General features: G+C 43.5%; 2 protein-coding genes across 2 annotated transcripts in view; one reads left to right on the top strand and one right to left on the bottom strand.

Annotated features, from left to right (window-relative positions):
* Positions 1 to 808: 808 nt before the first annotated feature.
* slc25a29l (solute carrier family 25 member 29-like) lies at positions 809 to 7,001 on the top strand. The gene is made up of 4 exons (XM_079174296.1): positions 809 to 1,109; positions 2,341 to 2,384; positions 3,477 to 3,560; positions 4,311 to 7,001. Exons 1-4 carry the CDS (start codon positions 1,076 to 1,078, stop codon positions 5,055 to 5,057), a joined length of 909 nt encoding a protein of 302 aa, XP_079030422.1. The 5' UTR covers positions 809 to 1,075; the 3' UTR covers positions 5,058 to 7,001.
* A 196-nt stretch (positions 7,002 to 7,197) lies between these two features.
* fancm (FA complementation group M) overlaps positions 7,198 to 22,208 on the bottom strand; it is a gene marked incomplete at its 5' end in the record, with an annotated part of 33,138 nt that continues 18,127 nt past the window's right edge. The window contains 18 exons of the mRNA XM_079174688.1: positions 7,198 to 7,781; positions 7,900 to 8,194; positions 8,294 to 8,645; positions 8,742 to 8,835; positions 8,910 to 9,373; positions 9,468 to 9,574; positions 9,713 to 9,875; positions 10,315 to 10,434; positions 10,584 to 10,652; positions 11,065 to 11,153; positions 11,261 to 13,142; positions 19,694 to 19,858; positions 20,339 to 20,487; positions 20,601 to 20,841; positions 20,965 to 21,171; positions 21,308 to 21,480; positions 21,793 to 21,897; positions 22,064 to 22,156. Of these exons, the coding sequence (XP_079030814.1) occupies positions 7,655 to 7,781; positions 7,900 to 8,194; positions 8,294 to 8,645; positions 8,742 to 8,835; positions 8,910 to 9,373; positions 9,468 to 9,574; positions 9,713 to 9,875; positions 10,315 to 10,434; positions 10,584 to 10,652; positions 11,065 to 11,153; positions 11,261 to 13,142; positions 19,694 to 19,858; positions 20,339 to 20,487; positions 20,601 to 20,841; positions 20,965 to 21,171; positions 21,308 to 21,480; positions 21,793 to 21,897; positions 22,064 to 22,156 (4,895 nt within the window). The 3' untranslated portion in view covers positions 7,198 to 7,654. The remainder of the gene's footprint in view (positions 7,782 to 7,899; positions 8,195 to 8,293; positions 8,646 to 8,741; positions 8,836 to 8,909; positions 9,374 to 9,467; positions 9,575 to 9,712; positions 9,876 to 10,314; positions 10,435 to 10,583; positions 10,653 to 11,064; positions 11,154 to 11,260; positions 13,143 to 19,693; positions 19,859 to 20,338; positions 20,488 to 20,600; positions 20,842 to 20,964; positions 21,172 to 21,307; positions 21,481 to 21,792; positions 21,898 to 22,063; positions 22,157 to 22,208) is intronic.

The raw sequence follows: 22,208 nt of genomic DNA, 5'->3' as shown, positions 1-22,208 counted from the left end.
TGTATGCTCTTAGATGCTTGTTTAAAAAAGGAGATGCACTTATGACTTCTGGTGACTAGTAGTTCTCTTGAATACCTATGTTGAATACACTTATTGTAAGTCGCTTTGGATAAAAGCGTCTACTAAATGACTGTAATGTAATGTAATGTAAAGGTGGGGCTACTTTCTACTTGATGTACTGCCTGGTGGTATCTCTATCCATATATTACATCATCATTTATGAGTTGATTAAATAGTTTATATTAATATTCTGCAAAGTTGTCAAAAATAATCCCCATTTGGCTTCCAAAAGTAGCATAAAATAGAAATACTTAAGTGAAGTAGAATTACTTCATAAATGAACCGTACTTGAGTAAATGTAAATACTTTTCCCAACTGTTTGCAGGGCCGTTGTGTTGTATTTCAGCACACTGCTAGTGTAGTTTGAGTACACTATTCATAGCTCCCCAGTCACTCTGTCAAAGTATCCCAGTTGGACGCTCACACATGCTGATGACGACCTCCACGATAACACTGTTGATTCTGACGGTGCGGAGGATCAGCAGCGATGGTTTCTAACACGCCTCTGCGGCTCTGAGGCGCTGCCCGCCAGCAGCCAATGAGTGCGAGGGGCGGACAGACCCCGGCTAGGGGAGTTGTCTACTTCCAAGTATCCGATTGGGTTTCCTTTAAAATAAGTGCATACACGTTTCTTCCTTTCTACTTTGAACCAGTGCCGCTTTCTTCTTCTTCCTCCTCCTCCTCCTCCTGCTGTACATATATAGAAAGTGTTGGCAGTAAGGGGCACTTAAAATAGTGAGCGTGTGCGGAGACAGTTTCAACCAGGCCCCCGAGTCCGTGCGGTTATCATTTAAATCTTCCGCTTTGCTCAGCGTCAGAAACCCAACAGAGGAGATTGCTTAACGCTAACCAAGCTTGGCTTGAACACCAAGCCTGAGCTTGTAAATAACGAAGTGCAGACTTTCCATTCCGGGGAGATTCATAACGAAAGTAACCACTAAATAACTTTTTTTTTACGTCTGTCAGCCACCAAGTTAGCTTGACACATTTCCACCGTTAGATTTATTTGAAAGGAATGGCATTGGACTTCGCTGCGGGCTGTTTAGGAGGTAAGTAACAGTTAATGAGCCCGGTACTGATTGTTAGCTTGCCACGCTAACGAGCGGAAGCTAATGTTAGCATTAACCAGCTTTCAGTTTGTCTTTCGTCAAGGAGCGCGTGGACCGCTCACACTGCGTGGTGATTTGTCCCCAGCTGCCACGTCCGAGAAACAATACAAACAAACAATTAAGAAACTCAAAATCCAAGTTTTCTTTTGGTTTCTATGAACTTATATGGAAATGCCGGGTGTAGGTTAAAGTTGGGAAATAACCGATAACTCGCAGGTAGGGAGTGGTGTTGATGTGTTGACATTATTTCAATAGCTCGCGTGCATTAAAGCCCGAATGAAGGAAGCAGTTTAACAGTGTATTAGGGAATGGCATCATCTGTTCTCGTGCTTACTCACCATCAGATATTGCACCATTCTACATGATGATGGGGCAATTTTAAGTTAATGCCTTCCTGTTTGAATGGAGGTAACTCGCAGCCCTATGTCTCCAGTGCATTCTCTCCATAAAGCCCTGGGAATCTAGTCAGCTGTCTTGTCTTCCCCCCCCCCCCCAAGGCCAGGTCTTCCCCAAAACTACCCCAGATAGTCTCACTTTAGAGCTGGTGAGATAAGAGTGTTGTCCAGAAAAGCCAGATGTAAGGTACTTTATGTAGGGATACTAGTACCTGAAATAAAGTGGTATGTGTGCTCCTCATAGTCAGATATAAAATCCCCTAAAGCTACGCCCACACTTCTGTAGACTTATTTTTTTACTTTGTTTATTCACTGATTCAGACGTGTCCTGTCCTGTACTCCTGTCTCAATGCAAGCTGGTCACACCTTAATAATAACAGGTGTGTGCATTATGTGTAACAGACTCCCAAAACCAGTCCCTTATAATTGAGATACACTGTTTGTACTGTTTATAATCAGCATTATAAGGTGTCACATTTGAGGATTAGATACCTCTGATGAGTGAATACCTCTCTTGGCTAATATGTCCTGATATGACATGGTCAGAATGGTCAGAAGTTACTGTATAATGGATTTGTTGCTCAGTCAAGGACAGGGTACCGTCCAGCTTTCGACACCGATACAATGCAGTGATTACTCTGTTCAGCCTCGGGCACGGACCGTTTGCAGTCGAGAGATAAGCCGCAAGATTATTATGCCATTTTCTAAAAAAAATGGTTTCATAATTAGTATTTTCCAATATGATATTAAAAACGTTCTCTTGTTTTTTTTTTCAGGGGCAGTTGGTGTTTTGGTTGGACATCCGTTTGACACTGTGAAGGTGAGTGTCTGCTCCGTCTTCTTCATCATTTGCTCATGTTGGTCAATGGCAGGATCCAGTGCTTTGCTGCTATGGTGTTGTAAATCAGACCACTCTGAATATGAACCCAGATAATCTGCAATACACTGAGATACTTGAGCACGATCAATGGGATCTTAGATGACTGTAGGGCTATTATTATTGAAATACTTGTGTTTTATCCGATGCAGATCGTGTTTGAATATAACAACCACGTTCTGTGTATACTATAAAGTATTGTTCTGAACTTCAGAACAAGAACATACACTTATTCCCCCTTAAAATAAAGAAATGTGCTTCGGTTACTGGCATTTTGCTGAATAACTCTGGTGCTCTCTTATCCTTTACAGCCATTGTTTTCAACTAACCACACAGTCACATGAAGTATTGTAATCACTGTCGTTAGTAGACGTACTCGTTTTTGGCTTTAAGCTACTCGTTAAAGTCAAATTTAATGGAAAAATAATCACTGGTGTGGTTTTCTGACCTCCCATTTGACCATTTCTGTAAAACTTTGAATTAAATACATTGTTGCCATAATTCATTCACATTATTTGTTTGAGGCCTGACAAGGAAGGCTTAAATATGGCACACGATTGTTTAAAATCGCAGCATCCACGTGGGAGGCATACAGAGGTGGTCAATGGTTTGGTTGTAGCTCTTTTATACTTTGCTTTCAATGTCATTTCTCCCTGAGCTGGTGCCTTGGGGAGGCTGTCTTAACAGCAACAGTGTCACTGTGTTGTAGATGAGAGAGAGAAATAAACAACCTCTCGATGGAAATGTGACCTAGTAAGTATGGTCGAGGTCTCTTTCGTTTTCTCTCACCCAATGTCTTGTCTTGCTCTATAGAAATATAAAGCGCAGAAGATATTTCTCATACAACTTCATGCTCGGTTAATGTTTTCCCCTCGTATGTTGCACCCTTTAATATATTCATTTTACCATCAAAGAACCATTTCAAAGCTCTGCCTGCTCGTTTCCCTTTGACTCTGTGTTACAGTATGTGGTTTGTAGTTGTTGACGGCCATGTTACTTTTATCACATGACTAACACGGAGGCTGTCATCCACAGGTGAGGCTTCAAGTTCAAAATGTGGACAGACCTCTGTACCGCGGGACATATCACTGCTTCCAGTCAATCATACGCCAAGAGTCGGTAAGTTTGTTGTAAATGTCTCTTAATGTTTTTACTAGTTTGTATATATATTTTCTGTCATGGCTGTTTAGATAATGTATGTATGTCTTTCACCATGTGCTGTCCACTGTGCCACGGTTAAGAATGGTCACCGCTCTGATTAAAGTGTCCAGTTACAGTCCCATCTCCAGACACGCATCAGCCCATGGTCAGCCAGCATGTTGCTAACATGGGGTGTAAGGGGGCGGGGGGGGGGGGGGGGCCTGTTAGCCAGGGTCAGTGAGGATCTTTTTTCTGCATGGGCTAAATAAAGCTTTGCATATCATGCCATTTAAGCTAAGTCTATGCTCGGTCTCGCTGAACGTCTTGTGGCTGTTTTGACATGGAGGCATTGGATTGTATTTCTACTACAGTACAATATGCAATTTGATATATGTGGGCATTCATTTACAAAATCAATCTGATGATCTGTTTACATTGTCCTTGACCTGTTGACTTTCTTTATTCTGCTATGTGTCACACTATAGTGTGTGTGTGTGTGTGTGTGTCTGTACCTAGCAGCTGAAGTTTTTGAGGACACATCAACATTAAAACACAGCTGCTAGCTTGTCACTGCTCTTATCTGAAAATGTATGGTTTGCTACACTACATAATAAATCCTTTACGAGCTTAATTAGTTAGACTTGAGTGCAGGAATGATCATAAAATGTTGACAGCTGCTGGGCTCTGTAGAGATTCTGATGTCCCAGTAATCTGTCTCCGTGTCTGTAGATGCTCGGTCTGTACAAAGGCATCGGCTCTCCAATGATGGGCCTCACCTTCATCAATGCCATAGTTTTTGGGGTCCAGGGCAACGCCATGCGCAAGCTCGGCCGCGACACGCCCCTCAACCAGTTCCTGGCCGGAGCCTCCGCAGGAACCATCCAGTGTGTCATCTGCTGCCCGATGGAGCTGGCCAAGACACGCATGCAGCTGCAAGGGACCGGAGAGAAGAAGTCGAAAACGAAGCTGTATAAGAACTCCCTGGACTGTCTGAGGAGAATCTACAACAAGGAGGGGATCCGAGGTATCAATCGCGGCATGGTGACCACCCTGCTGCGCGAGACTCCCGCTTTCGGCGTGTACTTTCTCGCTTACGACACGTGGACACGTTACCTCGGCTGCGAGCCGGAGGATCGTTACATGATCCTCAAGTTGTTGTTTGCCGGTGGGATGTCCGGCATCGCTTCCTGGATCTCCACCTATCCCGTGGACGTGATCAAGTCGCGCCTTCAGGCGGACGGGGTGGGCGGCGTCCACCAGTACAGTGGCATCATGGACTGTGTCAGGCAGAGCTTAAAGAAAGAGGGGTGGAGGGTGTTCACGCGGGGACTCACGTCCACTTTGCTCCGTGCATTCCCAGTGAATGCGACCACGTTTGCCACCGTGACTCTATTTTTAATGTACATGCGCAAGGAAGAGGAGTGTAGCATTCAGGACTCTGAGCCGCGGCCCCAGACACAGCCAACCAGCATGTGAGCTGCAGAGAGCATGACCACAGTCATCGGCACGTCTATATAGCGTTTCTCGAGAGGGAAGCTGCAGCTTAATGCAGGTCTATGATCTGTTAACTGGTGTCAATTATGAGAGAGGTGAACTGATCCGAGGTAAGCCCATGGAGCTACAGCCAGTATTTAAATAATATATTTTAAGATAAAGGTTGCACTTGTAAATATAGTATGGCTAATAGTCCTTGGTTTTTGTACACATTTTGAGTTTTAAGTAATTTAGGAAACTGTTACAATTGTCACTGATTACAGTGGTTACAGATGTTCTTAAAAGTGACACTACCTTTAATGCTGTGTTCAAATCATGGATTATGTTAACTGTTCTCCACTATAAGACATTAAGACATGCCTAAACTTAGTTATTGATTACCAAAAATAGTCTACAAAGTTTAGCATGTTTGTGAACATGAATGCATTTTTTACTGTTACTTTTTGCAAACTTCAATCAGTAAAATTAATGTGATTTTCAATTAAATAATTTTAAGCAGTTAACCAATTAATTATGTTACCTCCATGATATCCAGGTCAAGTCACCTCCACATAGTGTGAACACAGCATCTTTTCACAATGGTTACGGAGACAAAGAAAGCGTTTTACCTATAAATATTATTTTTCTGAGGTTGTAATTGTGTATGTAGTTCCTATGAGAAGTCATAGGAATTTGAGCCAAAGTCTTGATGCTGTTTAAAGTTTTAATTGGTGGAAATATTACAGGCTCCGTTTTGGCCCGTTGCAGTATGACAAACACAGATACAAAGGCATTTAAAGTGTCATTATTTGACACAATCATTGTCCAAAGCCACTATGCCGTTTTTATTCTTTTTGTCGTGGACAGTGTCCAAAGAAAGCACCTTATGGTATCGTGAGTACACGCACTGTTAGAATCCATTTTCGGCCATCAAACCTTTCACTTTGCAATAGATTTTTTTAATTTTGTATTTCCAAGTAGTGCTAGATTCTGTTGGCTGAAGATGGCTGATGGCTGGTTAAAAGTGGGCTTTTAAAAAAATCTAAATGTCATTTTAAATCTTGTGCCTCTTGTTTGCACATGTCAGGCTCCGCCTCCTCCTCAAGGTGGAGCTGTGGTTTTGTCAGAAAGGGGCTGTGCACCAGCCTGCGCCTCCTGGAAGCAGAGGAAGGAATGGGTCCGGCAATTTGAACACTTTTCAGCTGCAGGTTTTAGCATTGTGTGGCCGCTGTTTGCGAGTTTAAGACGGCACATTACTACTTCTGTCATTTATGCACCTGTGATCACATTCTCAGACGCATGACCATCAGACCACACAAGTGTTACGAGAATAAGTCACTGGACGCCTCTGCGCCTCTCAATATTAACCAGGATAGTCATTATAGGACGGGGGGGGGGGCACAGTGACCTAGAGGAATTTGACCTCAGTACTTGACTCAGTTAACAGCTGCCCGAGTTCACAAACACTTTACAGGTTTGAAGTGTAAGCTATAACAAATGAAACTGCGGTCGTGCACAAAAAAAACCTCCTTGGTAAACCTACTTGCAGGTGAACAAGTATTAAAATTGCTGGCGCTATTACTTTCCTTCCACACATTTTCTTGCTGCTGTTGTTTTTCTTATTAAAGAGTGGCAGATGTTTGCCTGGTCTGAAATAGCTTTGGGGTTGTCCAATGACATGTTGTACATACTGTGCATTTTGTGGGTTTTTTCTTTAGGTATAATCCTGTATTTCTTTGGGGGTTTCAAGATTTGTGTTCTCTTTTGTCTCAAGTTGTCTGATTGTACGGGTGGGTTATGCGCGATTGTCGACATCTTTGTAAAAAGGGCTGATTTAACTACTGTTGCCTTCATGTAGTGTGCTCGTTTGTGTACATTATCTTGCATCAAAGCAGCGTGCACACTATTGTAGTACTCTGAGAGAAAGGTGAAATAAAAATCACATTGTTTTCTGAAAGACGGTTCTTGGTGCAGCTCAACTATTCCCACAATATCTTCTGAGAATGGACGGACGTGTTAAAGAAATGAAAGACTGATATCTAGTGGTGACAGATGGTATCACAGGCTCTGCTCACTGTACACACATACTTTGACAGTAATGCATAAAAATAGCAGTTTATTCAAGACATTTGATATAGTAGCATTATAAACAAATGTATACATGATTTGGCAAAAACAATAAGTTATTCAAGTATCAATCAAATATTGATTATGATCACAGCATTGCCTCAACTTAGATTAGTCTAAAGGGAAACACTTTTCACCCAAATTATGACAAAAATACAGCATGAAACAAATCATATGCCTTATATCAAGACACCCGTTGTATTATGTAACAAACTAGTTGAGTTGTGTGGTGTTTCCCTTTCAACTTGTGCAAAAAAGGTTGGATTATTATCCCGAGGCACTTCAGATAGATCAGTTACTGTACTTATTATAGTACCCCGTCATCCTCTGGTCCCTGGTGAGAGTGACAACAAAGAAGAGCAACAAAAAGAAGGGCAGGGGAAGCGAAGAAAGACAAAGTAGTGGACAAATAAAAGGAAGAGAGGAATAGAATTCAGATTGTTGTTTCCCTACAGGGTTTCTCCTCTGCGCTGCTAGCTGTTTTTTCCTGCTTTTGATGTGTTCAAGAAGAAGGAGTCGCAGGAGTAGCGCAGGAAGCGGTAGATCTCCTCGGCTCTGGACCGACTCATACAGCCTCCTTTTTGTATGGCTTCAATGGAGCTGTGGGAGGAACAGAAGAAGACGGGAGGAGACGTTGTACTGTGTGACCAACGGGAGAAAGAAGCTATCTGTTCTTTTGCCACAACACACCACACACACACACACACACTCCCTTTACCTGTTGATGAGTTGGCCAATAGACCTGAAGTTGTGGCTCATGCTGAGGGCCTGGATGTAGTTGACTGAGGGCAGGCTCAAGTAGAGCTGCAGAGCCTGCTGGCTGTGCTGCCCTCTGACCTCCATCGGTACGACGATGCCCTGACCTTTGCGCTGCTCCAGCCGTGCCAGGTCTGCCAGCAAGCCGGCGCTCTGTTCAGCGCCATCGCTCCACAGCAAGCGCATCCCGGTGCGCACCAGCGCCGTCAAAGTGCTGTCATAGTAGCGCGTTCGCTGGAACGGACGGGACGCCTCGCCTGTGACAATTATAAAGACAAATACACAGCACAATATCCATATTTAATCAAATGTGGCTCCTTATTGAGTCATCAAATCAGCAGTCCCTCCCTACTGACCTGGCTTGGTTCGGTCCTTCTCCACTATCAGACAAACGCGCTCAAACAACCCCTGCAAGCTGTTCACTCTTTCAGCCAGTCGCTTGCGGTTCTGCATCGCCGCCAAGTCCGATTGGCTGTGCCTCTCCACCGCCGTGCGGTTGCTGACGATGAAGTAGCTGCCGTCCAGCGAGCAGACGTGGACGGTGGCTGCGTGGCGCTGACGGAGGCTGGTCATCAGCTCCACCCCGCTACTGAGGCAGCGACTGTCCACCAGAATGCAAACGGGTGCGGGGGGAGCAGGGGGCTCGCCGACTGATGATGAACCCTGCGCAGTGGACGTCTGTGGAACGGAGGAGGTGGCAAGAGGTGCCTGGAAGAAATCCTCAATGAAGTCAACTTCTTTTGTATGTTTTAGAGACCATGTTTAACAACACACACCGTGTATATGTACCATCTTTGCTCGTACCTGGGGTTGTTTCTTGGAGGATAACGGCAACTCTGTCTCTATAAAGTCCAGCTCATCAGAGAGCAAATGCTGATTTTCTATCCTTTGACGACACCTGTAAGATAAAAGAAGATTATGCTCCAGTGGTTGATTAATGTGTATGTGCTACCGTATGGGAATTTCTTTTACCTTTCCTTTTGCCGGTCCTCACTCACTGAGCACCTCTGTGCCTTGCTCAGTACTGAGACCTTGGATGCTGCGGTTGAAGACGAGGAGGAGGAGGGTTTCTGCCAGACTGCCTTTGGCCACAGAGGGACAGCAACATCCGCTTCTGTTGTGAGACTTCTCCTTTTACCAACTTCCTCCGTCTCCTCCTCACTAGAATCCTCAAGGCGTATGACACGGACGCGCTTGGTTTTCAGCCCAGCTTTCTGCTCTGGCGGAGCTCCAGCTGTAAGCTTGGCGCCGGCGCCTGCTCTCGCTTTGTGCAGGAATACACGCCGTCTGGTGGCGTACTGCCTCCGCCCCTCCACATACGATTCCTCGGGCATAAGTTCAATGTCTTCAGCGTCCTCCGCGCTGCTCTCCACCTCCTCCACCTCACTTCCCACCACAAAACTGTCCTCTGCATACGTTTCATCCATCTCAGGCACCTGGAGTCAATAATAAGGCCAGAAGGTAACTTAACTGCCTTGTATTTGGTTTCTTTGTAAGTCACATTTATAGAGAATATAATATAAAGTCTACCTGAGAAAATATGTCCATGTTGTGATGATTTCTGTAGGACATTTTGAACTTTCCCTGGACTGCAGGGCTTTTCACCGACTTCAGGTAAACGCCATGCATGTCTGAGTCTGCCATAGAGGGGGACAAACAAAGCCTCAATGTTATGGCACAATTCCTTCCGCTCACTTTAGTGAATTAGATTTGAAATATAATCCACTGAGGGGTACAATGAAATCACATTTCTTGGAATAAACATGGCGCTGTACCATTCAGTCCCTGTGAGAAGTGTGTGTTGTCGACCACAAAGCCTTCAAGAGAGCGGTCCTGTTCTTCTCCATCCTCTTCATCAGACGACACATCGGCCCCCCCCTCCCCCGACAGCTCTGCTTCTTCATCCAGGAAATGGTGGCCTTTTCGACGTTTGGGGTGCTGAGAAAGACACAATGGATAATGTCAAGTTTGACGGATGCTACATGTGTCTGTGAGTGACATTTATAGACGTGACATTTTCACGGAGGGAGGAAAGGTGTCATTTTTGGGCAAAAACGGGTCTGAAATATGTCATGGTTGTATTTTCTGTAGCTAAAATAACCAGATATTTCCCTCAGGAGTTTGTGGAGACCAAAAACAAAGTCAATATTTGACTAATATTCATCAGAAATACATTCGCACACTAAAAATAATATACAGTACATTCACGTTTCTGCACTTAAGGCAACATGCATTCTCATTTTTCCAGCCACCAGAGCTGTGTTTGTATCAACACCGGTGCCATTCATTGCACGCAGTGACAAGAAAACATGACGAATAAACGATATGATTTGGATTCAGATCACAGCGTTCGGCAGAGACCATCTGTCACACAAACCTTGGCTTTGCCTTGTTGGACGCTTTTGCTCTCGGCTCCGGGTGCTGTGGTTCTGCGTGTGAACACAGACTTCTTCTGGAAATCATCATCAGAAACAGCTTCACCGTCCATTTCATCTGACTGGAGACCAGCGAGGAGAACAAATGAGTCAAAACCATTCGGAAATGAGTGTGAGTAATGCATGGGAGTGAAATCATTTAGATCACATTGACTGTGCGGAACAGGTTGAACCGTGTGGCTTTAATCGCTGCTAATGAAGTAAATCTTACGGTATTAAGTGCAGCTGCACGTTTCCTCTTCACAACCACCGGGGAGTCCACGTCGCTGCACGTCTTAGACTAGCAGAGACAGGACGGGTCACACGTCACTCGTAAACAGCACATATGTGGTTTCTCGTCTAAATTCATCCAGATATGTTTTTTTGACATTTCAAGAGCTGCAAATGCTCCTTCACTGCTTGCAGGCTCGTTGCCATGACAACTGCAGGTACCTTGGCGGTGATGGAAAGACGGAGTTTGTCTGAGTCAGACGAACTCCGGCATTAGTCCTCGTTTTTTTGCGCCACAACACAGAGGCTGACGTTTTTTTTGTATTTACTTGGCATTTGTATTCTATATACAAAAAGGTTCAAATTCAAATGACCATCTTTTTATCTCATTTGGACCAAATGACTAATCTAGAAAACAATTGTCATATTAGTAACATAATACAAATCAGTTGCAGCTCTAATATCGACAGGAACTTGCTCACCACGTCCGGGGACGACAAGGGTTTGACCTTATTCTGATGTCTTCTTTTATGAACCACGACCTCATCCTCACTGTCACTGGTGCGTTCCACTAAGAAAGAAGGCGAAACATTCGGAAATCTCTACAGCAGGACAAATGATACCAGTATAAAGATGTTTTAGGGTTAGGAACCATATTATTTGAAAAGGTAAACACACCTGGATGAGGAGGGTTAGGGCTCTCCTCCAGCCGTCTCTGTTTTAAGCTGGGGACCGAAGACGGAGCGCGAGGCCCGGTGAAGCCGGGCATAAGCATCCGCCTGACTCCTGGTGACGCGATGGGAGATGGGAGTGCACCACCTGTAGCAGGCGAAGCTAGAAGAGACGACGTTTCTCTCCTCCTGTGCTCTGAAAGCATCTCTGCCGTAAATATCGTGGATTCACTGGACTGTAGAGGCATTCTCTGTCTGAGGAAGCTGTTATAGGGAGTGGAAGCGTTTGAGACGGCCGGCAAAGGCGCCGCACGGTCAGCCGGCTGCTTCGGCTGTGGAGAGGTCGATACACGCGGGGCGGGAACAGCCTCTTCTTCCGCTTCGTCAGAGTCCTCCAGTGAATAGCCGAGGTCAAAGTTGACAGAGTAGTAGACATGGGAGCCGTCAAATGGGGGAGATTTACATGGCGCTGTGATTACCTTGTCTGTCGTTGAATTGTCTGGCACAGATTTACTTGGTGCTGCCGTGTGCTTCCTCTCTGTGGCGCTCGGGGTATTTGGAGTGTGAGCTCTGTGCTTTGTGTGCGCGGCGTTTAATCTGCGCGTAGTGCTACATAGGTTTGTTGGGGTAAATGTGTGTGAAGCGTGAGACGTCTTTGTTGTGCCATTAGCAATGTCTCTGGATGTGTTGGGCGTGACGCCAGGAGTGGAGATGTCTGGGATGGTCATCTGCAGGAAGGCCTCGTCATCCCCAAACAGATCCATGCTCTCGTCCATCTGAGCTCTGCACTGAAAGCCATCTTTCACACCGCCACCATGTGTCAAGTCGGGCATTTGCTCCTTCCTCACATCATCCCGACTCTTTTTGTCCTCCATCGTGCCATCGTTCTTCATATTTTTTTCCTTGTACTTCTCAGCTTCATCACCAGCCCCTTCCTCCTTGTAAATCTCATCATCTGTCTCCGTGCGGTTATCCCTGACATCCTGATTATCATTCATTTCTTCTCCCCCAAAAACTTCATCCCAGGTCGGACTGTTTGCCGCCACGCCGCTCCAGCTGGCACTCTGCTGCTGCTGCTGACGAGGCCGATCATGATACGGTTTACTGTCTTTATCAACTGGAGGCTCGTCAGAGTCCGCCCTCAGGGGGGCATCGTCAGCATCCCTCATCGTCACTTCATCGTCATTGTCGTCCACATCCAGGGCAAAGCTGATCTGGAATGGCAGATGAGGCCGCTGAGGAGAGGGAGGAAGTGACGGAGCAGCCGTGTCAGCCACTAAATCTAACGCCGGTGGAGATCGGGACAGGAGCTCCGCCACGTTGGCCAGGATGAGCTTCAGACTCTGATCTCTTCCTGGGAGTTTAGCAAAGGAAAGAGGAGGCGCTGAATCCCATTTAGGAAGGTAAAACATGGCCTGAAGTTCGACATCTTCATCTTCATCAATCCTTGTAATCGACTGTGAAGTTTTGTCATAATTTACAGCCTCACCAACTGTGGAATCTGGCTTTATGACACCCTCGTTAATAATGGCACAGTCATCATCCATGCCGGCTTCGGGACAGTCATTGTTTGAGGGAAGAGGACACGTTGGTCCTGGGTGATCTGTGATGTCACCATAAGCCTCCTCAGTATCATGGGCAACAAGAAGTCTCCGTTTTGTCACAGTGAGTGTGGAAACTGTGGTCTTTCCTCGTGTATTTTCCCAATCTCCTTCGTCGTCGAAGTGTTCCACATCGGACAACGTAGAGTGAGACGGTTTGGCTTTGTTTTTGGTCGTTTTAGTGCCGGTCTTTGTGCCCTTCTGCTTCTTCTGACCTTTCTTCACGTGGCCAACAGCATCCGCTTTGTGGAGGTAAGGGAGAAGCTCCTGTTCATAACGACACTCCCCCTGAACACACACACACACACACACACACACACACACACAAGAATTGTATAAGAAATAACCCTCAGCAGGAAAACCAAGGTCAGGGAGTTGTAATCAGCCTCTGGACTTGCCAACCCTTTTAAGACACATGTGACACAAGCCAGTCCGCCAAAGAAACAGCTTGTCGGTTCATGCTCATACAGTAATCTAATCAGGAAGTGTCCTATGAAGAGTTGTCACATTACAGCAACACATGGAGCACATGCAAAAGTCTGATGTAACGTCTCATATTTATTTGTTTTGCTGACACACATGGGAACGTATTGCTGCAATTAAGACATTGTTCCCCAAGATGATCATTTAAAAAGAATAATACCACCAAAATGAAGACTCCCTCCCATTCTCTTCCATCTCTTCCTTGCTGCATCTTAAGCACACGTGCACACATCCTAATCATCCAGCACCTGTCACCTTTGCAAGCCATATGACCTGGAAGTGATTCATCTAGAGTGGTACCCTGCTTGGCCCGACGGGGCGCAATCGAACCTGTGACCAGCCGGACGAAGATGCTCACTGAACAGATAAGCAAGAACAAGCTGCCGGATGTGGAGCGAGAGGGAGAAAAGGAGCGTGTATGGAGATCAAAATACTGGTTTTGCCTATAAAGAAGGCAATTCAACTAGATCAGAGTAGACTGTATTAAATAAAGCTTCACACTCAATGGAGTGGGGATGATTTGAATGGAAACAAACGGCACTAAGCATTGTTAACAAATGGGAAACTGGTCATTTCCACATTTATTATGTTATAAAAGTGACGACTAAGCTTCCATGTATGCCGCTTGGACAGGTGACACATGCTTTTTCATGCAGATAGAGCTGGTAAGACTCTGCTGTGTCTTTACACCAACAGGTGACTAAGTGTAGTAGTATTACACGGTGTCGCCTGCCTACTGCACCACCCATTCAACTCATTGTCAAAGCACTGACTGTCAAACTGATGTTTTACTTTTCTTAGACATGCTTTCAACACCAACTCGATGAACTCCAAGATAGAAGTATCCGGAAAATCAAATCACTCCTGCCTGCTGCTGATCTGGTTAAAATTAGGAACGCCCTGATTCCATCCTCTTTTGATGATTCTAATCTCTAGTAGACTGTAAAAAATGTCCTAGCAATCCAGCTCATAGATATTTCAGTGTGGATCAAAGTGGTGGACGGACCAACAGACTCTTCTTGATCAGCAGGTTTCTACTTTGAGAGCTGGAGCCAGTATGACGGGTCGTGCCTCATGCGCAGTATTCGCAAACACACTCCTCTAAACACACCTTTTGGGATGTTCATCTCCCACAAAAAGACACACCGTGGCAGTAAGCCATTATACGGGCAGTAGATCATATATATTTGGCAATAACCCACTAACGTTGTTGCAATATTTACTGTGAGAAGCAAACACAAGAATAATGAACACCTGAACAATTATTTCTTCACACCATGTTACCGCCCTCCTTTTTAGACAAACAACCCTCACACTCTCATGCACACTTGAATGTGAGCGCTGTAATTAACACTTCATGCAATAGTAATTGCAAATGTTATCAACGGTGTTTTCCTGTTGAATATAAATCGACAGAAGCTGACAAGGCTGTGGTAGCATTGTTAATCGCATCAATTTAAATTTACAACAAAATGGAAAATAAAACTTCTTAAGAGCTAGTGTATTTTTGAAAAGGGAAGACTAACGTATGCTAAAGGAACTCCAGTGCTCCTCAGACGTCTTCTGACACCGTCGTAATGCAGCAACGTCATTTATATTATGAGGAATACAAGTGGGGAGAGAAGAGGGGCCCTCGAATCTGTCAATTATGAAGCAGGAGACAAGTTATGTCCGATTCAGAATATGTACAGTATTTCATTGTTATATATTAGATTTTATTACGTTTATATTTTGTACATTTAAAAAAATAAAAAAATATTGTGAAATAATAACTTCTTTTATGAGCTGCAGGCCTCTACAGAAAGTTGTATTTATATTACATGCTCAGATTGGTGTTGCTGTACTGCAGCTGCTATTGCAAAATATTTTGAAAGTATTACCCTAAATCTTTAAAAACTAATCCATCTTTAACAAATCCTGAAAACTGCTGTATCCCACAGCCACAGTTTAGTTCATAGCTGTCCACTGTGCACAGAGAGCAGGGCCACAGGACGTCCTGAAAACATCACAATCCTGATGAAAAATGGAACAAAGGCTCTTAGGTATTCAAGGGTTTAGTCGCACTGGACACTGAGGGAATGAATTATCCACATCCCCCATTGAAGATTAATTTTAATATCTAATTTATGGTGACTTTTGATTGAATAATGACTGGAACTGGGTTCACACAGGTTTAAACTTTACAACCTGACAAACAATTAATAAATGATCAATCGCACTACAAGGATCAAACGAATGGGATGCACAAACCATGCATCGCCCGTATTAATCAGTCTGCATGACTTTGTTTACCAAACTTGCTCGGGCTCAGATTAAGAAATCCTGGAGTTTCTTTGTTCCAAAATGTGGAAGATGCAGATCAACTGACAACACAAGCTGCGCTAATTCAAATGGCGCTCTGTTGGGAAAATACTGCAAACTATTGATTGGAGGGACTTTGGCATCCGTTGCAATGAAGTTGCTGGTTATACGACAACCCAAGAATCATCCGAGTCATTCTCAGATAAAAAGGTTCGATCTGAAGGCAGACGAAGAGTTCAAGGCTTTTATAAAAGCTACTTCTGACGTCAGCTGGTGAGACGAGCAACAATGTCAAGAATAAGCAAGAATGAAAAGAATACGAGACATAACACTTATGTCACAAAAAATGCATTGATCATCGTAATATTTCCCAAAACTTCTGTCTTTGTTGCAACAATGCAAAATGGTATATCAACCTTTGCATACAAAGCTCTCATGTACCTAAAGCCATGGTCTGTTTTGAGGTCCTTGAATTGTCTTACACTTTAAACAACTCAAGCACAATCAAACTTAAAACTATTCTACTGTATACATCAACTACACATGTGAAGTCTAGTCTATAATTTTAGCGTCGCTTTAATTCTCTTTAACGTGTAACTCCCGCTCTCCCCCGTCCTACATATGTAGGTCATCTCTGCCCAACCTACTTTCAGCTTCCTGGCTTTATGTAACAGTTCAGAGAAGCGTTACATAATCACAGGAGAGGAGGCCGGCCTGCCTCGTGTCTCCTCCTCATGCAGAAAAAGAGGCAGCACATGGAAAAACACAGCATTGTTTTGAACCCACAGAGAAAAATAGCCTCAAATTAGATTAATGGGTTTTTTGAGTGCAAGGCTATTAACTGGAGGGCAAGATTCAGAAGAAAAAAATAAAGTTTGGATTTTCATTCGGGTGCTTTTTTGTTGTTGTTTTGTTTGAAGCAGCCAAGCAAGTGAGCCGTGGCTGATGTTATCCCGAGTAAAGATGAGAGCGGCTGGAGGAGAGGCTGCTTGTGTGTTAATAGGAACACGTCCGTTTGCCAAAAGGATGCACGACTGCTGTATTTGACTTCTATGCTGTTCACGATCAGAAAAAGTAATGCTAACAATGCAGTACAATAGAGCACAACCTCTTCAATCTTCTCCATTCATCATCACCAAATGGAGAAACCATGTTGAAAAATGAGTAAAATTAGAGCCATATTAGAGGAAAACAACACACTGCAGGGATAGAATTACTGTTAAATTAATTATAAACTAACAACATCTTTCAAAGAGGTTCTGTTTTCGTTCCCATTTGCATCTCAGACATTGAAAACAGATTTAAATTCAATTTGATGGAGCGGTTTTTTTTTCTCAAGATTTTGGCTCATACAGCAGCACTCACTTGAATTAAAAAAAAAAATGACAGCCACAGGTATTCAATTATTATTATTTCTAAACATTTACTTTGATTAAATTTGGTGGACGTGGAGGTATGTGACTAAGTACACCGTCTCGAGTACTGTACTTAAGTAATTGTACTTGACTGTGTTTCTAGCTGTTTTGTAGTTTTACCACATTTCAAATGCAAATGTTGTACTTTTTACTAGACTGCATTTATTTGGCAGCTGTAGTTACTCTGTACTTTACACATTAAGATTTCAGATTTAAAAAAAATCATATTTGGACTGCAGGACTTTTACATGACAACAGAGCATGTTTACATTGTATATATATATATATACACACATGTCTGTACAACATTTCACAGCAACTCATAATCAATATTAGATATTTCAGTGTGGATCAAAGTGGTGGAAGGACCAACAGACTCTTCTTGATCAGCAGGTTTCTACTTTGAGAGCTGGAGCCAGTATGACGGGTCGTGCCTCATCCGCAGTGTTTGCAAACACACTCCTCTAAACACAGCTTTTGGGATGTTCATCTCCCACAAAAAGACACAAAGTGGCTGTAAGCCATTATACGGGCTGTAGATCATATATATTGTCATAACATCTTCAATAACTCCACCACTGGAGTCATTGGGGTGTTAACTGTCGCAAGCAAACAAATGAATAACCAACAACAGATGAATAATTATTTCCTCACGCCATGTACTACCGCCCTCTTTCATTTTTAGACAAACAACCCTGGAGGCAAACGCTGAGTTAGGCTGGGTTAAGCTGTAATTAACACAGTTTTCAATGTGCACTGAATACTTTCAACAGGCGAGGCTTTCCACTGACGAAACTGAATACGATTCAAATGTCATCGATGGCGTTTCCTTGTTGAAGATAAACCAACAGGAGCTGCGAGGGCTGTGTTCAGTGTGAAAAGTTCACAATTTTAAAGAAAACCAAAGGTTTTTGTGGTTTTCTTAGCTGATCATAATTTAAAGACATAGGCCTGTTTACACCTCTGGTTATTTTACTAATCCACTTAACATCAATGTATTATTATCCAACCATTTTATGTCCTGATTGTACATGTAAACTCTTATATAAAGCACACCTAGTCAAATTTCATAAACAAAACAATCAGACCTACTTATTAAACAGTGTGTACACAGAACTGTAGTGTAGGGTTGTAACAGCACATCACAGTATTCATTGTTAATAATCATAGGACAGAACTTTAGAAGCTCACAGCTGATGTTCATTTAGTAGTTCATTTTAAATGCTATGGTGACACTAGCATGTAAACTAACATGCTTCAGTTGTATAACGGGTCCTGTTCTTAATCCTTTAAAGATCATTGTAACTGATAATAATATAGGATAACAATAACAATAACAATAGTGTTCAGGATTAAGGTTTAAGGTTTAGGTTTTTAAATAAAGTTGTTTTTTTATGAAATGTTTGAATTAATGTTCATTTTTGTTTGCTGGGTATTTCATGACTTGAATTCATCAATGAAGGCATGCAAGACATTAGCTGCCATCTCGCCCTGTAATCCAGTTTTGTTTTTGCAGGCGGGCTAATTCTCTCCTTCCCTAGATTGGAAGTTGGGGTCAAAAAAGGTAATAAAAGCCCACTTGTTAGTCCAGCCAATAGTCAGTTTTACCACAATCTCTGACCTAGTTTCAAGCATTTGAACAAACTCAAGAGGTGTAATCAATGGTGCAATCTTGTGAAACAGCAGACGGTGAGACAAGGAGGCCTGAAACGACTTAAAAACAATATTTGGAAGTGATATCACGTATGCTGGGAAGGGATATAGGCAACACGTAAACAAAGTCAGGAAGAGCGTAATGGTGGCTAAATAAAAAAACAAGCAGGTACTGCTTATAAAACCACAACAGCATGCTTTCTGAGTCTGTAAAACATATTTCCTGTTGACATCATGAAGATTCAACAAAAAACAACTGCTATGTGACTACTTCTACTCGATCCGATGTCCTTGCTGATATAACTGATCCATTCAAACGACCGGAACAGATTGCTTAGAACCAGCAGCTGAGACCACGAGCCACGCTGCTATTAGGTCAGCAAGGAGCTAAATGCTCTTGTAGCTGCTTTATTACAGAGGGAGAAAGAATAGTTCGCCTGACTATGAAACATATTTTTGGCATTCATCAGTAAAAGTAAATCATTACATTTCTAGTGCTACATGTTCAGATTTCCGACTGATATTTCCAAAAGGAAAGTTATTTCTTTTATCATTTTTTTATCTTAAATCTAATTCGAGAGAAAGAAGACAAAGAAGAGGAACAGCTCAAAAACTACCGGTTGAATATATATATATATATATATATTAATTTTCTTTAACTATGGAGCCTGTTTATCGTGCCAGGAATTTGCCCTCCAGCTCAAAATGATGAAACACAAACCACAATCTGTTCTCATTAAACTCAGCTGACTCCTTTCAGTCTGGTGAATTTATCAAGTTTGGTCTCCCTTTCAAAGACACAGACCACTGTATTTATTTTAATGAAAATATGAAAAATGTTTGCAAATGTTTTGCACGATGTTTGATTCATTTGCACATACCTTGAATTAGTGGTTACGTGCTCATCTGCAGACACTAAAAGAGCCAAATTCGGTGCTCACAGATTTAATACAAAAACATCCTAAATTAACTTGTTCCGTTTCTCACCTCGGGTTCCTCCCTCATGCCGTCTATGAGCTCCATCACCTTAATGAAGTGGTGGCAGCGGAGGGAATGATCAACGTCATGTGTAGGAAGCACTTTGTGCTGCCAGTGTCTCCATTCCCACAAAGATAGGTCCCTGGACGGGGGTCCACTTTTGGAATCTTCCTCCTACGGGACATGAAATTACATCATGATGGTAAGTAAAATATGAACAATATATTCAAGCTTTTAACAGAAGACAGGAAAATATAGCGAGGTTCTTGCACATACTTAAACCTTGGGGTTAGGATTTAGCAGACCTGAAATCACAGCAAGCTGCCACCATTCACTGTCAAAAACGGGAGCCATAAGATGCAGTGAAATGAATGGCTCTATGGCAATATAAAAATGTGTAGATATCCATTAAAAATATCTACAAGACGTTATGGTCACACTTAAATTTCACTCCCTTCAATGTGCCTTAATGGTATATTTAAAGATGGCAGCACGCTGTGACGTCTTTCTCTACACTGCAAACGTGACAAAAAAAGGTTTGTCTTATTTAATCATTTCATCATCTTCATTTAGATTGTCTTCTATTGTCTGATACTTTTGTCAGACCTGCACAAGAAAGACAGAAACAAACAAACACAAGAGAAAGAAAGAAACCTGAGGCGGTCGATCACTGGGCAGGGACAGGAAACGGGACTGTTTCAGGGTTGGATGAGCTTCGTCGTCCTCCAGCCTCATGGCGGACGCCCACAGGGAATATTCAGTACTGCTCAGAAACCCATCCGACGTTGCACTGCCCTGCCGAACTACCACATTAGGCACAGACAAACTCAGAAATCTGCAGTTTCTCCAATCAAGGTTAGCTTTTCTTCTCCATCTCCATTTTGTACGAGCAGAACCTGCCCGTCTGATCACTCACTCAGGTTTTGAGGGTGGATGAGTGAGGCCCGTCCCTCAGGGTGGGACCGTCGACCCCTGACGGACCGCCTGCTGCTCTCCCGATGGTCAAACTGGCCACAGGTAATGTGCATCTTATGCATGGTGGGGTTCACCCCCTCGGGCAGCATGCGGGGACTGCTGGGGTACATGTGGAAACTGCTTTTGTTGCTGATAATGGACTTGTCTACGCTGCGCTTGTTGGTCTGGCTCTGGTTGTATGTCTGAGGAACAAAAAGGTTCAAAGTTAAGAATGGGTGGTTTTGTGGATGTGCGTTTGGTAGAACATATGTAACTCAAGGGACCGCGGCTCATCTTGCTTTTATAGATGCAACTCAAACACTCACCCTCTCCTCGCGTCCCTCAGCCAGGATGACAACAATGCGTCCCTGCCGCTTACGTCCAGTACGCCCCATGCGCTGCACCAGGCGGGTGGGGTTCTTCTGCGCATCGAAGCAAACAATGAGGTCCACCTCTCCGATATCCAGCCCCTCCTCCCCCACACAGGTCGACACCAGCGTGTTGAAGCCTCCCTGACGGAACCTGGACACCACCTACAACACAAGTGGGGGAAAAAAAGCTTTAAATAGTGAAAGCCTTTTAATCTTATGTTGTCATCCTAAACTCACGGGTATACCCATCAGTATGTAAAGTAAATGTAGTAGTTTGTTCTTGAAAAAGTCAGTCTACCTCCAGTTGTTCCTTTTGTGTGAAGCCTTTGACTCCCTTCCCCGCTGAAGCTTGGCCCATAAAGGTCATGACTCTTATCAACGGCGCATGGTGGTTCAGCATGTCTGCGATCTCCTGTACGCTCTCCCGGAACGATGAAAAGATCATCACACGCGTGCTCACTTCCTGAGGACCTGGACATTAATGAGACAGAAGAGAAACCGGCCGCTTAATAATGACTTCAGTCACCATCCGTCGACTTATTGTGCCCGTTTGATTCAGCGAGACTTTGTCCTGCGATCCTCTCCAAATTCTGTATGTTAAGGGTAAACGTTCTCTCATCGAAATTTTATTTTTGCGTTTGCCGCCAAGTCTCGGTTCACTATTGACATCACACGATACAACTCCAATGTTGAACCTTTAAGGTAAGCAGCTTTAACACAGCGCCAGTGTCTTTCTCTTTGTATTTAGAACCCAAAGACATTCGTTTGATTTCAGTATATCACCATTATTGTCTGCCGAGCTCTCACTCCACCGTCCGAAGTGCTGCACCACCACCTCCTCCAGTTTCTCCAGTTTGGGGTGACTGTAAATGAATGGCTCACCTGGACCTAGAAGTATTAACCAGAGTGGATTATTAGTCAAAAAGCTTTATCTTAAAGCACCTTGATAGCTGCACAAACCAAATCAAGAATGTCTCATCAAAAGGCCTCATTGAGCTACATAAGAAAAGGCTCATGCATTTGACTGGGATGGTAAGAATGAGTTCGCAGGTACCAGCAGATGGCTTCATAAACATTGCTTCCATCTCATGGTAAAGGTCCAAAAAGATGGGGGTCCTCTGCAGCTCATTTCTGGCCCTGGGCATCTCTGAAACAAACAGGGCAATGTGAGCGCTCATATCAAACATCATTCACAGACA

This window comes from Pholis gunnellus (assembly GCF_910591455.1).
Source record: "Pholis gunnellus genome assembly, chromosome: 15".
Lineage (NCBI taxonomy): Eukaryota > Metazoa > Chordata > Actinopteri > Perciformes > Pholidae > Pholis > Pholis gunnellus.
The sequence above is the reverse complement of the archived record's forward strand: the minus strand, read 5'-3'. Positions and strand labels throughout refer to the sequence as shown.